At 32.6% G+C, this 21,338-nt stretch overlaps 1 protein-coding gene across 5 annotated transcripts; it reads right to left on the bottom strand.

Moving 5' to 3' along the window:
- Window positions 1-5,939: 5,939 nt before the first annotated feature.
- Window positions 5,940-20,800, bottom strand: LOC108742251 (zinc transporter ZIP1). Of its 5 annotated transcripts, none has more exons than XM_018477388.1 (4): window positions 20,786-20,800; window positions 14,652-14,828; window positions 12,519-13,542; window positions 10,553-12,385 (listed from the first exon to the last, which is right to left on the bottom strand). In XM_018477388.1, exons 3-4 carry the CDS (start codon window positions 13,534-13,536, stop codon window positions 12,312-12,314), a joined length of 1,092 nt encoding a protein of 363 aa, XP_018332890.1. In that variant the 5' UTR covers window positions 13,537-13,542; window positions 14,652-14,828; window positions 20,786-20,800; the 3' UTR covers window positions 10,553-12,311. The 5 variants fall into 5 exon arrangements, with proteins under 5 accessions (XP_018332891.1, XP_018332890.1, XP_018332889.1 ...); XM_018477387.1 differs by lacking the exon at window positions 20,786-20,800 and adding an exon at window positions 16,585-16,669; XM_018477386.1 differs by lacking the exon at window positions 20,786-20,800 and adding an exon at window positions 15,142-15,703.
- Window positions 20,801-21,338: the final 538 nt, after the last annotated feature.

Below are 21,338 nucleotides of genomic sequence, written 5' to 3'. Positions count from 1 at the left end.
ACAGGTATTCGTTCGAGAGGAAGATCAAAAATATCTAAGAATTCTATGGCGAGAGGATGATGGTTCCGTATCTACCTACCAATTAACAAGGAATACATTTGGATTTGGACCAGCTTCCTTCCTGGCTATTCGTACAATCCATCAATTAGCAGACGACGAAGAAAACCATTTTCCTAAGGGTGCAGCTAGTTTAAAGAAAGCTCTATATGTAAATGACTTTTTGGACGGAGCTAGTACAATAGAAGGAACCATCCAACTACGCGATGAAGTTATCAATATCCTAAAATTAGGCGAATTTAATTTACGACAATGCGCATCTAATTCGCCAGCAGTTTTAGAAGGACTTCCTGATTGCAGCATTAACAAACACTTGCAAGATAAAAACAATACAACATTAAAAACATTAGGTCTATACTGGAACTCTACTGAAGATAAAATTATCTATACCGTCAAACCTATTTCTGTCCCATCTATTGCCACTCAACGAATAATTTTTTCCGAAATTTCGAAGATTTTCGACCCGTTAGGTCTTCTTAATCCAGTGATCGTTCCTCTAAAGTTATTAATTCAAGAAATTAGGAAACTTCGTTTAGATTGGGACGAATCCTTACCACTTGACATATTTTCTAAATGGATAGCAATTGTCAATCAACTTCCGTTACTAAACTCTATATCATTCGAAAGACATGTGTTACACATGGTTCCGATAAATATTCAACTGCACGGCTTTTGCGACGCAAGTCAAAAAGCTTACGGTGCATGCATTTATCTGCGTTTCACTGATCCTCATGGAAATGTGCAAATCAAACTTCTTTGTGCTAAATCCAAGGTTGCTCCATTAAAGAACATTCAAACTATCCCACGGGTAGAATTATCTGCAGCCAAACTATTAGTAAACCTGTATGAATCTGTCAAAACATCAATACCCAATATCGACAGCGTACATTTTTGGACAGACTCAATGATTGTGTTGCATTGGATCAACAAATCACCTAAAGTTCTAAACTTCGTAGCCAATCGTATTTCAGAGATCCAATCAAAAACAAATGCAACACAATGGAAGCATATTCGTACATACAACAATCCAGCCGATTTACTATCTCGTGGTGCAACACCAGAAGAATTTGTAAAAACAAAAATATGGAGAAACGGACCAACGTGGCTAGCCGGGGGAGTGGAAAATTGGCCTGTTCAACCAACAATTTCAAATAGTGAAGAAATCCCCGAATTACGCAAACAAACATGTTTAATTTCTAAACCTGCAGATACAAGCATCGATTTTCATCTTTTATTAAATTACAACGTGTCATTGCTCTTTGCTTGCGATTCAAAAGGCCTAATAAAAACAAAGGATCCCTAAATATATCCGAACTACGTGAAGCATCCACAGTTATACTAAGATTATTACAGCGATCTACATTTTCTAACGAAATTGCAAACCTTCAAAACAATCGACCAATTGGTACCAACAGTCATTTGCTATGTCTTCAATCATTTTTAGACGAAAATGGTATACTTAGAGTTGGCGGTAGACTCAAAAACGCTAACCTGTCATTCAACCAACGACATCCAGTACTTTTACCAAGGTCACATCATGTTACTAAATTAATTATCAAACAGGAACATGTTAATGGTCTTCATTCTGGGATACAGTCAACTCTGGCTAACCTACGTCTAAAATACTGGCCAATTAACGGAAGTAGTCAAGTACGACACATTATCAGAAAATGTGTCCGTTGCGCTCGTGTCAATCCTGCATCTGTTGATTACATCATGGGAGATCTACCCTCAGTACGAGTTAAGAAAGCAAGACCTTTTCTTAACACTGGAATCGATTATTGCGGACCTTTCTTTATTAAAGAAAAAAGATTTCGTAACAGAAACAAATTAAAGGTTTACGTGGCGATCTTCGTTTGCCTTGTGACCAAGGCCGTACATATAGAAGTTGTCAGCGACTTAACCACAGACGGTTTTTTGGCTGCTTTACGACGTTTCGTGTCTAGACGAGGATTATGTCAATCTATATATTCCGACCATGGAACAAATTTCGTTGGTGCCCATAATGAACTGAAGGAATTGGACGAACTGTTCAACTCTGAAAAGCACTACGAAAATGTAAACAAATTTCTGGCCCACAAAGGAGTCAAGTGGAACTTCATCCCTCCACAGTCACCACATGTCGGCGGTATTTGGAAAGCGGCTGTAAAGTCCTTCAAATACCATCTATGCAGAGTCATATACTTTGAACTCCTATCATTTGAACAATTAAATACCCTAGTAATATAAATTGAATCTGTACTTAATTCCCGACCATTAACGACCCTCTCCTCTGATCCAAATGATCCCATAGTCATTACTCCTGCCCATTTCTTAATTGGTGATTCTGTTATGAGCCTACCAGAAGAGAATTACCTGGAAACGCCTACAAATCGCCTCTCTTTTTGGCAAACGATCCAGAAAATGAAACAAGACCTATGGGTTCGTTGGCAGAAAGAATATCTTTAAACTGTCAGATCCAAATGGAAAAAAGGAGAACACTCAATCAATATTGGTTCAATTGTCATCGTCCGAGATGACAACATTTCTTCCCTTCAATGGCGACTCGGTAAGGTTGTGCAAACTTATCCTGGTCCTGATGGAGTAATTAGAAATGTGCGCGTTAAAACCGCGAGTGGTGAACTTACGCGTAACGTTAAAAAACTGGCACCATTGCCAGTAGATTTTAATAGTGATAACGAGTAGTGTGTGTTAATAAAGACAATTTAATTTAAATTTTAAGGACTAATTTAGTGGACATCGCACGTCTCTCAATCGGGGGAGTGTTTCAACTTTCGAGTGAGTTCAATGGTTACTTAGAGATTTAAATGTATACAATTCAAGATTGCTTTTGTGTTCAGTTTTACAATTTGATTGCATTTTTCTAAAATTTCTTTTGTCGATGTAGTTCATCATAAAATCTGTTGTAGTGCACTTTTGTTGAATTTTCGAAGAACTTAGATTTATTAGTTAATTGCCCTTTTTAATGTATTTCTAAACATGTTATAATATCTAGGTACTAATAGAAGAACCCCTACGGTTTCTGTTAACTGAACGTCGGTCTATTCATCCCTCTAGACTACGTGACTTTGTGTATTATTAGTAGCTCATACCCTCCACTTTCTTTTTCTTTGAAACCGACCGAAAATACTTTTCTGAATTTTAACTAGGATAAGAAAATATAACTTGTAAGACCAGTATCGAATCAGCATCAATATCGTTCAAACCATCTTCGAGTTATCTTTATCTGTCGAACAATTATCAATCTCAATATCAATATTTTCAATTATCAATAACAACAATAATATAGTTAACCATCTCGATTAAGTTAAGTCAGTTCTTATAAAGTGTAAATAAGTTATTAAATGTATATGCCATAAAAAAGACTATCATTCCATCTCAAAATCAACAAAATCTTCATCAAGCAAAACTACCCTAATCGTAGTAAAATATTGTTAGGGAATAAAAACAATGTGGGTTGTTCTAGTTTTAGGGAAATGCCAAGATTAGCTCAGGATAGAAAAGAATGGAGGTGCGTGTTCAACCAGTCATTGGACTGACGACCTTATGATGATGATGATGATAATGATGAATATCTGGATATTTGTATTTCAGAATTTTGGCCTGTCAGGAATGAGGAGGTATTAGAATCGGTAGGAGAATAGAGGATACTATGGATGTTAATAGGCTTAGCCAACAAATAGGCGATATAGGTGGTAGGACGTCTACTGACACTAAAGAGGGGCAGAGTATAATCAAGATTAGATTGTTATTGCGAATATTCGATATGATATGAAGGAATAAAGTTGCATGAAAAGTTAGTTTTCGGACCAGGTGTAGCTAAAATCCATGCATTGAATATAATGGCTCATATGCTGATTCATTCCGAATATGAGCATGATACTACGTGAAATTATCAGTTGAACTTTACATAACCCATGATTCTCTGATTAAAACAAAACTGTGCGACATTTTTTTATTTATTAATGCAAAAATATCTGTTACTTCGAGAGCTTTTGCGATTTCGTTTCCGCTGAACATGGTTACTAATACTTATTTACTCAAGGGTTGTGAAAAGCATCTCACGCACCAGGGGAGGAAATTAACATGAGGTCTGATTTACTCCTNATCTAAAATCAGCCACTTCTTCTAATTTTTCGTCTCCTATCTTTATATTCGCTCTTTCCCTACTTTTTCTTCCCTTGCATACCAGTATTTTAGTTTTACTTTTATTTATTTTCATACAGTACTGATCTGTCAGTACCGCTTCCATTTTATTTAAAGCTATCTCTAGGTCCTCCTTGCTAGATGCTAATACTGCTATATAATCTTCAAATCTAAGCATACTAATCTTTTGCCCTTGCACATCTATCCCTACAATTGTACTGTCTTTTATGATGTTGATGGCGTCTTCGATGTACAGATTAAAAAGTAGCGGTGACAGTGTTTATCCCTGTCTGACTCCTTTCCGAATATTTACTTCTCTACGTTGCATCCCCAGCTCTATAACTGCCTGTTGCTGTTTATACAAGCTAAGTATCACTCTTCTATCTCCGTAACTTATCCCTACATTTTTAAGTATTTTTAACATCTTGTCCCATTTAACATTGTCAAAAGCTTTCTCTAAATCTACAAATCCTATGCACACACTCTTTCCTTTTTCTATCGTTTTCTCTATTGTTACCCGTAAAGCTAGAACATATCATATAATAAAATAATTCGAAGTGGTCTGTATTCTGTCAAAACTGCGGACTACGTATGCTCCAACAAGGTCTATTTAAATATATGGATATCTACTAGCTAAAACGAATCCCGGCGTAGCTAACCTCAACGTGATAGGCACGTTACCATAATCGAATAAAATAATTCGAAGTGGTCTGTATTCTGTCGAAACTGCCAGACGCGCATCGCGATTTCCATCTTTTTGGATCTCATCAGCGCGTGGCAGGCAGCTCCGACAGAACACAGACCAACTTTTACCTGCTGTCTTAACAGCGCGTTTTAGAAAATACCACCAAAGATGAACCAATTCGTTTACAACATCATGTTAACTCCTCGGTATTTGTTGTCATTATTGTAATTGTTACGTTCTTTATTATTAAATATACATGTAGTAGACTTAAGAAACAACGACCAAGGATAGATAGATAGATGAACCAAGGTGACAACGATCAAGATCCTAAGAAATTCCCCTCAGGATTTATCCAACTCTACCTCGAAACAACGGCGAGACGCCTTCAGCTCAACTAAAGGGGAGTTACATATTGCGTCTTATTTTAATACAAAGGAACTATTGTACGACTTATGCATTGCGTTGTATTTTTAAAACAATGAAACCATTGTGTACACAAATTGTCCGATAAAATAAAGATTTTAAGCATTTCCTGCAATGCAATATCAGCAGAACACGGTATTGTTAAAACTAAAACACACTTGAACTTATTAAAAATGTTTATTCAATTATAAAATTAAGGAACAGAACAAAGACATCTACTACGTTTTGTATATGATTCTTGAATACCCCGAATTTATGTGTGACATGATTTATGCCCCTGTGCCAAGCATGCCGATCGATGTTTTTAATATTTAATGTAAACTATACATAACAGCGTCATTGCTGGTTCACCGGGTTCCTTAACAATATATAAATATTCGTGTCCAGAATTACTTTTTCACTTCACTATACAAGTGTATTGGTCCTCGAGACATCCCTTTTGTGAGTCAATTTTGAAATTTTGTTTAAATAAAGTTTTTCTGTTTTTTAAAACGGATTTTTACTTTAAACCAAAATAACTTGCGTATGATGGGAGGTTTGTGATTTTTTTTCATGCAATTACTTCAATAACCTTTTGAATATAATTCATACACCCGCTATATAATTACTATGATGTAAAGAAAGACAATAAAACATAAAATATATTGACCTTATATTTTTATTTACAATTACTATTAATATGTACTTACACACACACATAGGTAACATTTACACACCTACATGCAAGTAGTATTTAACAATACAGTTTTTAAAACATAATAACAAAAAAGTCAGTCTTCTTTAATGAGAATGAGAATGAGAATGGGAGTGTCCATGGGGTACTGAAAAATCGAACATAAATATTAGAATTGGTGCTGTCATAAATATCTTCCTATAAAGTGTTATTAAACTGTATTTTATGAAGAAACTAATGTTTTCTATTACACACTTTAGTTAGTAGTTATTTATTTAATAATCTTCTCAAAATATTTAGATGACAACAACTTTGAAGAGAGAATTATTAATTTTAGTTGAAGAGTTCAACGTCAAATTTACAATAGGTTTGCACGACGTACTTCGTTTAAAAATATCAAGTTGATCGAGCATCATTAGAACAATGTGTTCAACAGAGATGTGCAGAGTGTAAACTGAGTTATATATATATATATATATAGGGTTTACCAAGGTAGACCTTCATTAGAGTGTTAAGTGATAATAGTGGGAATTAAATTTTGAATTCGTAATAATCTGATACGAACATTTAATGTTAAAGCATTCATTCACTTAAGTTTCACTTCCAGTTATACCAGAAACGGGAACTAACTTTGTTATTTTAAATAAAACACCTTGTTCTCGGTTAATTTAATTTAAAGGTTAATTTTGTAAAACGTGCCTACCTGAATACCGCACAGTTTGAGAAACTGTTCACCATTTTCAAATTATTTATTTAAAAAGGAAGATCTTAAAAACAATTTTGTACTGTCAATAATAACTCACATTATATACCCAAATTTTTAGTCTCAGTCAGCTATTTAGGTGTATTTGGTGTTACGGAAAAAACATTTTTGCAATTTGTACAGGGTGTTAAAAAAACTAATCTGAATGTTGAGAAAATTAGACAACAAGAGGTTTCCTATTTTAAGCGGAACACTATACATATCCTCATTTTATATATCTGAATGCGAATTTTTATAGTATTGTGTATCGTTTCACATGACTGGAAAGTCTCGAGGTCGACAAACATGTTCGCATTTATGTAGTTATGTCGAAATAAGATGCGCAAGTAGCCAATAAATTACAAGTAAGTGTGGATAGATCGTGGAACTTTACTTTAACTTACAAGCGTCATACTCTGATAGTTTGCAGACACGTCCTCCTCCCCACAATCGGAAACTAACGTTGTAGAGATGTATGCAATACAGAAAGGAAGACTCGATAAGAAATTTGCCGCGTAACGTATACTATTTGATTGGCAACAAATGTACTTACTAAAGTATTGTCTGAAACGCAACGTTTCGAGAATACCGTGAGAGAGAAGAGATGCCTAAACATGACCTATAGGTATGAGTCAGACATACTGCGCTTCCGACATCTTTGTCTATTTCATGCACATACTGTAACACGTCGGTGAGTGATTACTAGGAGCGTTCTCATGCCTTATGCGTAAGTCTCGCCAATGCATTGAAGTGAGTGCGGAATATATGTCATCTTATTTCGATATGCCTATATAATGCTGTCCAGTGTTATTCCAGCTATCTTATGGATGACAGATCTGTAGACTTGGAAGAATAATGATATGGGTCGGTCCCAGTTGCTTTGATGGTCTTGGCGTTCAACCATTCCATCAAACTTCGGACATAAGCGCCTAGTCCTTGTCTTTTTCAAAGTATCTGCCTTTGTCGGAATTGCAATTTCATTAGTACTCCATAATGGCTAATCCAGCTATTGACAAGCTTTCCGTTAACGGCGTGTGGTTCTTGATTCGGTGTTGCGTCTGCTTCGAACGTATCGGTTACTGGAGACTGTGAATGGGGATGGTCTTCCTACGTCGACTGCAATTCTCGCAAAAGGTTTTGGGAATTTTAACCACAGCCACTAACTCTTGACAGGCAACACACTAACTTCGCTATTTTTGGTACTGTTTTGCTAAAGAATCCGGTGATTTTTTTGTTTTCTTGAACTACCAAGTCCTGCATTACTAGCGTAGGCATCAACGATTAAGGCTTCGCGGACCTTTGGGAATGCCAAGATTAGGGCCGAATTAAAGTGAATTCTTCAAATTTTCAAATGCTTTTTGACATTCGGGTGTCCATTGGTAGTGGGTTGGCTCTATCGCCAAATCATCATATGAATCTCCAATAGCAGTTCCGGATAGCTTCTAAGTTCGAACCGATCTTTTGGCATGGGTCAAGTTCATAAAGCATTCATCTTGCCAGGGTCAGTTTAATTCTTACTAGTGTTGTACTAGATATTTCACTTTCCTCCTAAAAAGGGCACATCAATTTATTACAAACATTTGTCACGTTTCGTAGGGAGACGTCGAAAGTTTTTTTCCAATATGATAATGTCCTCTGAATAAACTAACCAGATTTCTCAGTGTAATCCTTGTAGTACTGGGTCTATTAGTCTTTCGAATGTAGTTGGTGTATTGCACAATCCAAAAGGCATCCCAATGAATTGCGATATACTATTTTCGGTTGTTGCTAGTATCCATCAAAATCAAGAATATAACTATTTGGCTCCAGCTAGACTGTCATGGATTAGGAGTAACGTGTAAGGGGCGTCCATAAAATACGTCACTCAGAAAGTCCAGCCGCCCTCCCCGTTTGTCATGCTAAGTCACTCTTTCCGCGACCCCCTAACAAATATTACGTCACAAAAGTTAACGCGTCCTGATTTTTTGGTGATTTTTTTTTCTCCCCCCTTCTTTTCAATCTTGATCTCCTTTTCTTTTTTTCCATCTCGTCTCAAATGTTATTTATCATTGTCATGTTTATTGCCTTTTTCTATTTTCTGTCATTTCTTCTTGTTGCATCTTTATACCAGCTTTCATTCCTGTCATTAAAGGTTTTATTTGTTCTCAATTTTATTTGTGTACCCTTGTCTGTAACAGCATGAAATATCTGGATTTCTTTTAGAAAGTTCTATGAAGTTCGTAGATTCTGCAAAACTATTTTTCTTTTTTCGCGAGCTTTCTGAGGATATATGACTTGCTGAAGTTTTTAACGATCCATAAAAATATCCAGAAAATTCTATGAAATTCTTCGATGATGTCAAATTCGTTCTTCTTGCTTCAAAGCTTTCCAATGATATACTACTTGTCTGGCTTATGCGAGGGAAGTGGATGGACTGTTGTTTTTAATCAATAAAAGTAGGGATAAAAAATCTTGGCCAAGTATTGTTTGTTGAAATTTAAAAGAAAAGTTTTAATGTGGTGACCAAATTTTGATGTTTGTATAGAACAACTCGGTAATTATAAGAGATTCAAAAGAATTAATGGCGGCTTTTCTATCTTCTATTTTGAACTAAAGTTGAAAATTTCGAGTTTTGACTACATGAAAAAAGTATTTTTACATTCTCCTGACATTTTTTTAGACAAAATACAGTGGTGTTGGAATAATTAAAAAAAATCATACCTTTTCTGTCTATACCTTACACTTTTTTTGAAATAGGAGTCATAGTTGGTTACGGTATAGTTAAAAAGATAATTTTTTCCTGTTTTCAAATATATATATATATAGGTAATATGTGGGATTGCATTCGATAGATAAACATTTAATTATGAAAATAATATTTTCGTAGTTTACCGCTTGCATTTTTTACATTGGTTTCTAGTAAATGTCTGTTATTTATATAATACTGATCACCCGTTCGTCATTTTAAATATCTATTCTTCCCTAGTAATATTATTTGGACATATGAAGCCTTCATTAGCAGTCTCGGAATTTTCAACAACGGAGACTACTGGTGCGATAGCAGACCTCATCGTATCATAGACTTTAGATCTCAATGACGGCTTGGATTCAGTGTTTGATGTGTTCTAGTAGGTAATCGTGTTTTAACTTATCGTCTGTATTAAGAACATCTTAATGGCCATGGGTACTACGGCCTTAAACTAGCATATTATTGAAGAGTTTACGGAAAATTTACTGTTCTTTTAGCAAGACGGCGCACTTAATCATAATACCAAAGTCGTTTCCAATTGGATAGGAAGTAATAGACCAGTGAGATAACCTCCATGATTGAAAATAAATTATACAAAAAAATCAATAATAATTTAAATGAACTACGACAGAATTTCGTACAATGTGTAATTTCAGTTTCAAATATTCATATTCATAATCTTGTCGGAGTATCATAACGAGATCTAATTTATATGTTGAGAATAACGACAATTAGTTTGAATATTTACTTTAATTAACGTTATATTAATTATTACTAGGTAGTTTTTTTTTCGGTGCCACATTAGAATTGTTATTGCTATGAATAAAGCATCCAACGTCGTATTTATCGTGATTTTTCGTAAGCCATGTTACAGGAATTAATTGGGAAAACTCAAATTAATTCCACGCACTTTAAAATGATTAACGGATATTCAATATCATATAAATAACAGACGCCTAATAGAAACCCATGTACGAAATACAAGGGGTAAACTACGAAATAATTATTTTCGTAATTAAATACTTACCCTCCAAATACTACCACATATTATATAATATAAATTTAAATAAATTATAAATAGTAAGTTTAGGTTTTTAATTTAATTGTTCATTGTGGAATATTTTATTGAAGCACTAACATTTTTTTACGTAATTGTTTTGACATTACTCTGGCAATGTTTACATAAAATAATCAAAAATTAGTCCACCAACTCAATAGAATGTAAAATTTGCACGTACACACACTGCTATAATGTGGCATATAAACAATTCTGTACGTTTAAATTTGCATTTAATTTATTCTTATGAATCATGCTTCTAGAAATACGTTAAACTCGCGAATGTATAAAAAATAGAACATTACCGGATTATAGAAAACTTAGACATAGGCACCCGTAATATTCTGAATATTTACAGCATAGGTACGAATGTTTCAAGGAAAAATCGATGTGTATATATAATTTCAACATGCAGTAATAATAACATAAAGTCAACAGACTTGCTAACGTAGTAATTGTACAATCTTTTTTATCAAAAATGTTTACTACGTATTCGGTGTAAACAGAATAAGCAGCAAAAGTAGAAAATCGGAGAGAATAATAAAATAGTAAAAAAAAATGACTCCCCATAATTACTGCAACAGACTATCTTATTTACGAAAACGTATTTTTGGCATTTCTATTATGAACATTTTTGTAATTGAAAATTCCAAAGTGAGCAAAAAATATGTTCGCAAATAAAGCTATTACCTGTTGTAATTATGGGTTAGTCACTTTTTATTACTGGTCCTTTTAATTACTATTTGGTAAAAATAAAGGACTTGAGGAAATATTACAATACATAAATTTGTAAATTAAAATCAAAGCAATTTGTAATAGGTGAAAGATTGAACCCATAGCGATTGAGAATTTTATTACATGTTGTTGGGACGTGAAAATAAGTAATTCTCATTAAAATGTCAATAATGTCCAACGATTTATCTATCCTCTCAATGTATTTTGAAAGCCGAGCCTCAGTTGCAATAATGTAAAACCCTACTATGAATTATTTTAATTTATTTGAACATCAGGGGAGCCAGGGGAGAACGGTATTTAGTTAATTTATAAGGATTTCAAAAATAATTTTGTGAAATATTTCCCGGAAACATAAGCAGTGAATTCAATGTTGCAGCTACAGGGGTTTAAGGGGTTCAATTCGCCCCCTCCTCCATATACTAGGAACCTTTTTCTTTTCAATTATATTACAATCTGAGCACCGCCAAAAACAATTGCTGTCGAGTACATATAGTGCAGTAGAAACACCGAGCAATATGGTACAATGTTGATTGCACCATGGTAATTTCATTTTTTGTTATAATTAACAAATTAAATTGTAAATCGAAGGTAAATACGGGCAGACAGGTAAGGCAATAATCCTGTCACATTCATTAAATTTGAATTGAAGCAAATAAAAATAAACTATACGCGTTTTTTAGATTACAGCACTTATTATTTTATTTTATGCTAGCTTTTACCGCGTGACATTGCAGACGTGAAGAAAGAATATAAAATAGCTTAGATAACTCTTAACAGCCTTTTCTTCATGCCTATAGAGTCCTACCGAAATCGGCTCGGCTATTTGGATGATTGACCCGCACAAACAGACAGACAACCACATTTTTGTTAAGGGTCGTTTGTGTCTCAATAGCAAACAATTATATTAACTTAAAAAAAAGAAGTAATTTTGGTATTACAGTCTGACTTCTCAATTTTATTTATAAATTGATACATAATACTGTGATTTTCACTATTCTTTATTTCGACCGCCCCTTTCACACGCCACTGGGGGTATTTCAAAAGAAACGAACTCAGCTCCCTACCTCACCATCTATAGAAAAAACGATTCCAGCAAACATTATGGAGAGCTATATGACGGTGAGCTTGTATTGCGACTTCTAAATATGAAAGCATATAGAGCCAGATTCAGAAAGTGTGCAAAATTTTACATTCAGATAGTATTTCTAGTATGAGTCAAAATGGCATTCGAGGGTTATTTGATTTGGATAATATAATGTTTGCAATACTTACTAAAAACAGTAGTGCAAAGCATGAGACCAAATCCCAGAAAAACAGCAAAGAACGTCTTCAGTCCACCTCTCCTGTCTGTTCTGAGGATTTCGAAAAATACAATATACAATAAAGTTCCCGAAGCGAGTCCTTGGAGCACAACTGATACTACTTCCGTAGAATCTTTTTGATCTTCGCTCAGTGCAATCCCTATTCCTATACCCAATGGACTTACAATCGCGAAAGTGAACACATAAAATATAGTCAAAAGTTTACTAATATCACTGACTATCAGTTCAACGCCTATACAAAAGGCAATTACAATTTTATGAGCACTAACGGCTCCAAACATGTACCATACACTGTTAGTTGAACTCTCTAAACCAACCGCTAAGCCTTCAAATAGTTCATGCACCGAAAGAGCCAAAACTATTAAAAAACCACGAAAACTTTTAAGAAATGAATTATCAAAATTATTATGACTGTGGTCTACATGAGTATGAACATCAACATTACGTTCTAGATCGTCTCTTAACGGTATGGACTTTGTCGGAATTTTGTCATCTCCTCTGCGAATAGAAAAACTTCTTGTGAGGTTGTTAACTAAATTATCTTTCTCTCGGGAATGTAGATAGCAGTGAATTGCTTCTTCCACGAAGTACAGAACAAAGAATCCACAACACATAAGCAATTCTGCATAGTGGATTTCATAATTTTCTGAGGTCAGAAAAATCAATTCGGATTGAAGTGCTTTTATTTTCTCCGAAACTTCTGGAAGAAGATGGAGAAATGTAGTGCATAATAATATGCCTCCGCCAAAGCATAACAGTCTAGTGACAAGTTTGCTGTTCTGTATATTTAGTTTCCAGTGAAAAATACTTGGTATGTATAAAGGTGACGTTCCAACAATAAATGAAGTGAAGAACAGAACGCACATTGTTACAATTTTCGCTACTGTGACACCATTCGAATCATGATCATGGTCATGATCGTAGTGATGATCATCTTCGTAGAATGGGGTTGTGCTGTAGTCTACCATATTTAACTGTAAACAAATATTCTTTCTATTTTGTGTTATGTTCTGTAAATAAATAATACTTATTTGCTTTATATCCTTTCATTTCTAATATTAGTTTATAGAAATATAAACGATAATGCTATAGAAAAGGAATCTTCAGGATTTTTATCGGGAATAACATCCTGTATTATCATCAGTTAAACAGAATGAAATTCATCTTGCAATTTACAAAATGCCATGAAAACTTTTAACAATACCTTGCAGTTATTGAAGTTATACCTTTTGCAAAAATAAACAAAATTTTGTTTAATATGTATCTGCATTGTTAAAATTTTATTGCGCTTTATAGTATACCGTATTAGGTAACATTACCTGATGTAAAACAGTAGTTATTTAATTTTGATTTGAGTTCTAAACAATAATATTGAATATAAAACAAAGAACCACATCAGGGTATTCTTATTCACAATTCCTGTTCCGCCAACTTAATTGAACACTAAAATACTAATGCCTGTATTAAATGATTGTTACATTTAAAAAAATAATGATTTTAAAATTGTTGATATCTACATATGTTTGAGTACCTACACAATACAATCTTAATATCACTGTAACTGAAACTTAAATTTAAAACACGTCAGGTGCATTCTATAAATTCACTATAACGTTTTTTTTTTATGTACATAATGTGTATTCATTATAGAATATATTATTTTGTTAATAATATAATATACATAATTAAAAGTTAAGGAATTATTTTTATAAGTTTCGTCTTCTTCTATAATTCTTATTTCCCCAAATTAATTGATCATTAAGTGACTGGTGTCTGCATTAAATGAACCTCACATTAAACACAAATAAATTTTAAAAATTATTTACGTCCATATATACTTAGGTACCTATAAAAAATAATCGACAACTTAATAACCGTTTAACAGTTTTATTAGATTTTGCCTTTACTATGAGTAAATACGTTAAACAATTTAGACACACCATTCATCAACAACAGTATGCATTTGTTAGCTGTTTGATAATCTATTGATTAGTGCAAAAGAATGTAGGTACCAATAAATTAATTATTAAAATAAAATGATAGTTTATTAGTAAGTAAATATAAAAATTCTAAAAATACACACCAAAATCAGAAAGTACCGTAGTTGACTCAATTTCGAAGTTTATACGTATGCCTGTGTGTGTAAATTGGTGTCATTCAACATTGTTTAATGTTTCAAATTTTAAGTTAGGTAGCTTAAGTAGGTACCACGCCATTTCTCCAGAGATGATAATTCCGTCTATGGCTTTGTGTAATTGACCTGAAATAGTCAATGTTCTTTTATCTTGTCGCATAAGGAAAGATTAAAGAACTAGAAGCGTAAATGTATACATATTTATTGCTGTTACATATATCTTCAAAATGTTGATAAAGACATTTTGAGAAATTTTTTATACACATTCATAAATAGGCGGCTAATCAGTGTTTTTTTAGGCGAATTCAATTAATTTCTTTATAACTTTAACCCTTGATCTTAAATGATTCCGGTTTATTAATACACATTTAAACATCTACAAACTACAAAGTGAATACGGAAATTAACAAATTACAGTAGGTATTTCAGAGATACATACAATCAGATGATCATTATAAGATCTTCGACCCAATGACAGATTGGACGTGCACCTCCACTTCTTCCTATCATGAACTAAACTGTTGGATTTTTCCAAAATCAGAGCAGCATACATAACTATTTACGAACACTAATCTAATCTAAGTGTGCATCTGCCCCCCTTCTGGTTCCTATACGTCACTAACCGTAGTCCTACCAACCTATATCGCCTATTCCTTTTAGCTTCCATATCATCCTCTCCTCTCCTATTCTTTGTAATACCTTCTCATCTATAATATTTTCCATTCGCGTAATTTTCAGCATCCCCCTATAACACCACATCTCAAACGCTTTCAACCTTCACGAGCCAAACCGCTTTTTCTATCTTGATTTATTTGACTTGCTAGATATCAAAAATCGCGATGATTTTTTATTTCCATATCAGCTCTAACAGTACTTTTACCTCCCTTACCTACACACACACACAATATTTTGTTTTATTTTTTGTTTTTATTTTTATACTATACCACTTTCATTATTTTGGATTACTTACAATCCGTCTTTGCTAGAGTATAAAAGGTAATGATGTATCACCCTCATATCTAAGCAATAATCGGATTAACAGTAACATGAGTTAATATTTTGTTATTAAATAAGTTCAAAGCAGAACAGTAAAACAGGTTTTGTATTCACAAATTGAGGGAATTTACTAGTGTTAAAGAATTAATTTAGGTACAGAAAAGTACCACCAATTTACACTTTTTCTGGCATATATCCTTATGTTATTAAAATGTTGTAAAGTATTTAGTAACATACACAATAACCAATTAAGTACAATCTATAGCGAAAATACGTGATTCTACTTTATGCATATATTCGTAATTGAGTTTCCTTTTGTACAAACTTTCTTCTAGAAAGTGTTCAGACTACTTTTATGTATATTACTCGCTGTTTATTATATTTGTCTCCAATTTACCTACACGTGGCTTTCTTTATTCTTTTTTTGACTGGAGATATATACGACCATCGATATGTCCATTACAAATTTTTGTTTTGTGAACGCATAAGCGTCGTTGAAAAAACATTTAAAAAATTTTTCCAATTATTTTGCTATTTAAATTTTATTTTTTGCTAAAACTTCTCAGACATTGACTTCTAAAACCACTGTAGATAATACTAATTTGTCTATTTAATGAAGTAAAAATAAAAAACTCGTGTTATACAAATATGTAGTTAAGAATTACAATGCTTTAGTTTACTAGATAATATCAGCGAAATGATATACAAGATGAAAATACTATCTCTTAATAATTAACATTCCCTTTATAATGTACTAAAATAAATTCAGAGATTGTATACACACATTTCATCTTTGTTACCTGATGAATTCTATTGTTTTTTCTACATTAAAAAATAGTATAAATGTTCATAAAACCACTATATTAACTGATGTTATTATACTCACGTTCGAAAAAAATTGACGAACTAAGCAAAACCTAAACTGAAACGTTTGGTAAATGTTATTAACTACTCTCAACGTAAACTTCGCGTCTCTTATATACAACTCCAACGGGTAGATACCTAATATTGAACACGTATGTATAAAATACCTGACAGGTTTAAATGCTCGTTTATTATACAGAGTGATACTCAAGGTTGTTCAGATAACTGATTCCACGCTAACAACGGTCTAAAAATACGCTCAGTATTCGGCTGACTCCTCCTATTTAATTATTACTTTGTAAGTGATTTCATTCTTACACTTAGGGCAAAATACTGCGATAGGTAATCTATTCTTAAACGTGTTAATTATATACAAATGATTAGAAAAAAACAGATAATTAAAGATAAATAAATATGAAATGTGTGTATAAAACAAAAACAGGACAGATTTTTTTAAACTGTTATGCCTTTTTAATTGTACATTTATATACAGGAGATACAACTTTTTTTAATTGTTTGTTGTCAATGTTTTACAATGTTTAAAATTCAATAACAGTAATTGTTGCAGAGATGAAACAAACGAATAACAGATGCTGACTCAATAACTTTCATGTAGTACTCTTTATTATTAAAACTTGTTTAGTACAAGTTTATAAAATAGCGGTTTCCATAATAAGCGGTGTTTGGTAGTCATTTTGGTCACAAAATAGAATTAATAAATTGACAATTTTAGGTACCGTTAATAATGGACTATGCCGGATACGTATATCGAGTATACTAATAAGAAAGTGAAACCTATTAACCGTCTATTTATTTTATTAAATCCTTTAATAGCCATGTTTCAAATGAAGTGCAGTGAAGATGGTTTAAATATTATTAAAACGACAAAAGAGTACAGAAGTACATTAATAAAAAAATAGATCATCTCGATTGTTTATTAACATTTTATTAACAACCATATGTACGGAAGACAGTGTAAAACCACAAAATTGAAAATAACCGTTTTTCTTTCACGTTTTGTATCAACTAATTATAAATTTGATCGTCAAACATAAGCGTAGAAATACAAAACGAACGTATATATCTTTTGATAAGATAAACAATAGATAATTTCAACTTTTCGACGTATATCGTTTAATACTCTCTAGGGAATACGTATTTCATGCTTATTTTAAAATGTTTTAAATTATACAGGAAGGCTCATAACTCTGTGTACATATTAGAGCAACCATAAGTTCCTGGGCACAAAATGAGTCGACTGAACCAAACTTCTATTTATCAAATTAATCCATTAAAGGGGCGTCAAAGGTAGTGTTGAAGTTACCTTATTAATTAATATTTTTTTTTTACTTTACTAAAACTTAATCTCTATGTATTTTTATATAAGCAAGAGTAAACACTTTTCATGTTTCATAACACACACAAATTTACTTCTCTATGAGTCGACGTGCTTACAAATACATGTTATATGAAACTTCTATTAAACCTATGTCATAAACCAAATTACGGACACTTCACTCTCAACTGTTTTAAGAGATGGAAGTAGAAGAAGGAAATACTAATTAAAATAAAAGTCTTTCATTTTAATATAAAATAAGACCCATAAATTAATAGGTTATAGGTCCAGGAAACGTTTTAATCCAATAATATTAAAATTATACATATAACAAAAAAAAAGTGGATAAAAAGAGTAATGGAAAATAAAAGTGTTACAAGAAACGCTAAACAGATCGATGATGAGAAATATAGTGCATGGAAATTTCGTATTCGTTCCTTACTGAGCGAATTTCAAGTTTTAAAAGTAATTGATGAAGTACCACCGGACATTCCTGATAATACATGTATTAGAAATAATAAAGTTGCTAAAAATACCAAAATTGAGTACACAGCCGATTTGTTTTTAAGTTTTGCAACAGCAAATTGCACTACAAGACAAATTTTTGCAATTTGGTACAATTTATGAACGTGAAAGTGCAGCCACTCAACTAGTAATTCAGAAAAAATCTTAGGATTGAAATTGAAGAAAGTCATGCCTGCAATAAGACATTTCACCATTTTTGATTAATTAATTACAGAATTACAGAAACAGCCGGAGCAAAAGTAGATGAAACAGATAAAGTAGTACATCTCTTAATGACACTTCCAACGTCTTACGATGGAGTTATTACTGCCTTCGAAACATTGCCGGAAAATAATTTAACACTCCCTTTTGTTAAAACCCGATTACTGGACCACGGAACAAAATAAAAAATGATAGTAAAGATACAAGTGACAAAGTGCTTCTTGTGAGTGATCAATATGAAACAAACTTTTAAGCTAAAAAAAAGACAAAATTTGTTAAAAAATCATGAAAGGTATATTAATCGGGTACGTGCCAAAGGACTATAAAAATTGGAATCTGAATACTGAAAATTTTGTGACTAAGGGATGTAATTTTATGATGAAATAAGTAAATTACTTGGTATTGAGACCCATTTTAAAATTGAAATAGTTATCATGTAGGTAACATTGAAAGTAATGATATTAATACTAATACTTTTAATTCGATAACTGAATCAATGAAAGGGAATGGGAAATCTGTGGCAAGTATTGATGAAAATCACATTAAGAAGGTAATGTATAACACTAGCCTTAATAAAACTGTGATTAAAAATATCGCAATTGATGGGTCATCATCTCATACTGATAAAAGACAAAAGTCATGATTATATGTTGTATGCTAATTCGGTTATTTGCAAAATCCCCACGTCATTTGAAGAAATACGATATAAGCACAATAGAGAGGAAATAAATTCACGCATAATCAATAGTACTTGGAGATTAGTTCTAAGGCCTTAAAATAAATATTCAAAATGACTGATTGTAATAATGTACCTACTTCTCCCCAAGTAAGTTAAATTATGAAGAATTACATTCTGATGAATACTGTTATGCACCTTACAGAAATCTTATAGGTTGGTTGATGTACACAAATAATGGTTTGTACTCGACCTGATTTGAGTGTATTAGTAAATAGTTACACAAAAATAGTAGAGAACTTTGGCAATGGTTGAAAAGAGTGTTAAGGTACTTGAAAGGTTCGATTAATCTTAAACTAACATGCAAAAGAAACAATAGTAATAATATACTGATAGTGTATGTTGATTCTAATTGGTGAGGATATGATAAATATGACAGAAATAGCACTTCAGGTTATTTATTTAAAATCCGTGATACAAACACTGTCTGTTGCAATACCAAGAAACAAACTTCTATAGCAGCTTCATCAATTGAAGTTGAATATACGGCTCTCATTGAAGCAGTCAGCGAAGCAATTTGTTTAAAATCTTTGACAAATAGTATAAATATAAAAATTTCAGAACCAATAATAATTTTTGAAGATAATAGTGATTGTATTAGTTTAGCGAATAATCCAGTTAATCGTAAAAGATCAAAACATATAGATATTAGATACCACTTTTCACGAGAACAAGTTAATAATAATGAAAATAAGCTACAATATATTCCTACATGTATAAAATANATAAGCTACAATATATTCCTACAGGTGAACCATTGGCGGATACACTGGCCAAACCGTTACCAGTCATTAAATTCCTAGAGCTAAGATGTAAATTAAGCCTTGAATGATAATAATCACATGTAATATAATATTAACACTTATAATTAAATAATTTAAGTATAATTTTATTTAAAATGGAATAATTAGATTTTTCTGGGGTTTTCTTAATTCTTAGCAACAAATGTTGGACCATATGTACATATCTACTGTATTTCCCAGTAAACATAAGGAATGAATTTCTATTTGTAAAAGTTAATTAATTTTTGAGGGGGTGTGTAGAAGTTTCCATAATAATTAATATTTTTTATTTTACTTTACCAAAAATTAATCTCTATGCATTTTTATGAAAGCCAAGTGTAAGCCTTTTTCCTGTTTTATAGGCACACATGCTTCCCTTCTTTCCATAGACATGATCGATAAAGCAATGTTAATTAGAGACCGAATTAAAGCATCAGGCTATGAGGTAACGTTCTTATAGAAACGGAAACAAGAATAATGAAATCATCGACTGCATCCGGATCCGATAGTTTATACACATTGCTTTTAATAAATAAGTCGACGATGCAGATAAAAAAATACACTGTAGCTGCCATTCTTGACTATTATTTAAACAAAATATCACACTTGCATCACAAATTAGTACTTTCATAGGCATACTTACGTACAAAATTTATTGAGAATACGATTTTTTTTTTGTACTTGTGGACAAATGAATTGCTCTACGGTTCAATCGACTTATATTGATCCCAGACTGCTCGTGGTTGCTCCATGTACACGTAGTTTCGAAACATCCGGTATAATCGAATTAACGTTTTAAATAAGCTTTTGGACACCCATTCGGCATATTCCATAGGCATCGTTTACCGTTTTAAACACTGATATTCTACAGGGGAATACCCAACATAATTTTTTCCTTTTAATAGGGACTTTTATACAAATTACCATAAAGTATCTTTTATGCAGACAGCGTATATTGTTACCACGGTAAAAACTCATACTAGTGTGCAAGCGTAACTTGCGCAGGTATATCCCCAATTGCGAAACCGTACTTTCCAGACTTCCGGCCTTGAAGAAACGTTATTACTAAACTTCTCCTACAAAGATGAGTATATTATTTACAAGAATTATCGACTCTTAAAAAACATGGTATATCAGACCAAGTTTATAATGGAACCTCTCAGCAAATAAACGTCTGGGAGTTTTTAATTATTTTA

Source organism: Agrilus planipennis, unplaced genomic scaffold (assembly GCF_000699045.2).
Source record: "Agrilus planipennis isolate EAB-ADULT unplaced genomic scaffold, Apla_2.0 scaffold388, whole genome shotgun sequence".
NCBI lineage: Eukaryota > Metazoa > Arthropoda > Insecta > Coleoptera > Buprestidae > Agrilus > Agrilus planipennis.
Note: the sequence above shows the minus strand (reverse complement) of the source record. Positions and strands in the feature narration are given on the sequence as shown.

Bases quoted from the DNA above. Each gene is read 5' to 3' on its own strand.
- LOC108742251 (XM_018477388.1), bottom strand. From the start codon at position 13,536: ATGGTAGACTACAGCACAACCCCATTCTACGAAGATGATCATCACTAC. The intron at 12,386-12,518 runs GTAAGTATTGCA...TTTCATATTTAG, and splicing joins GCTTTGCACTACTGTTTTTA to AAGTCGCAATACAAGCTCAC.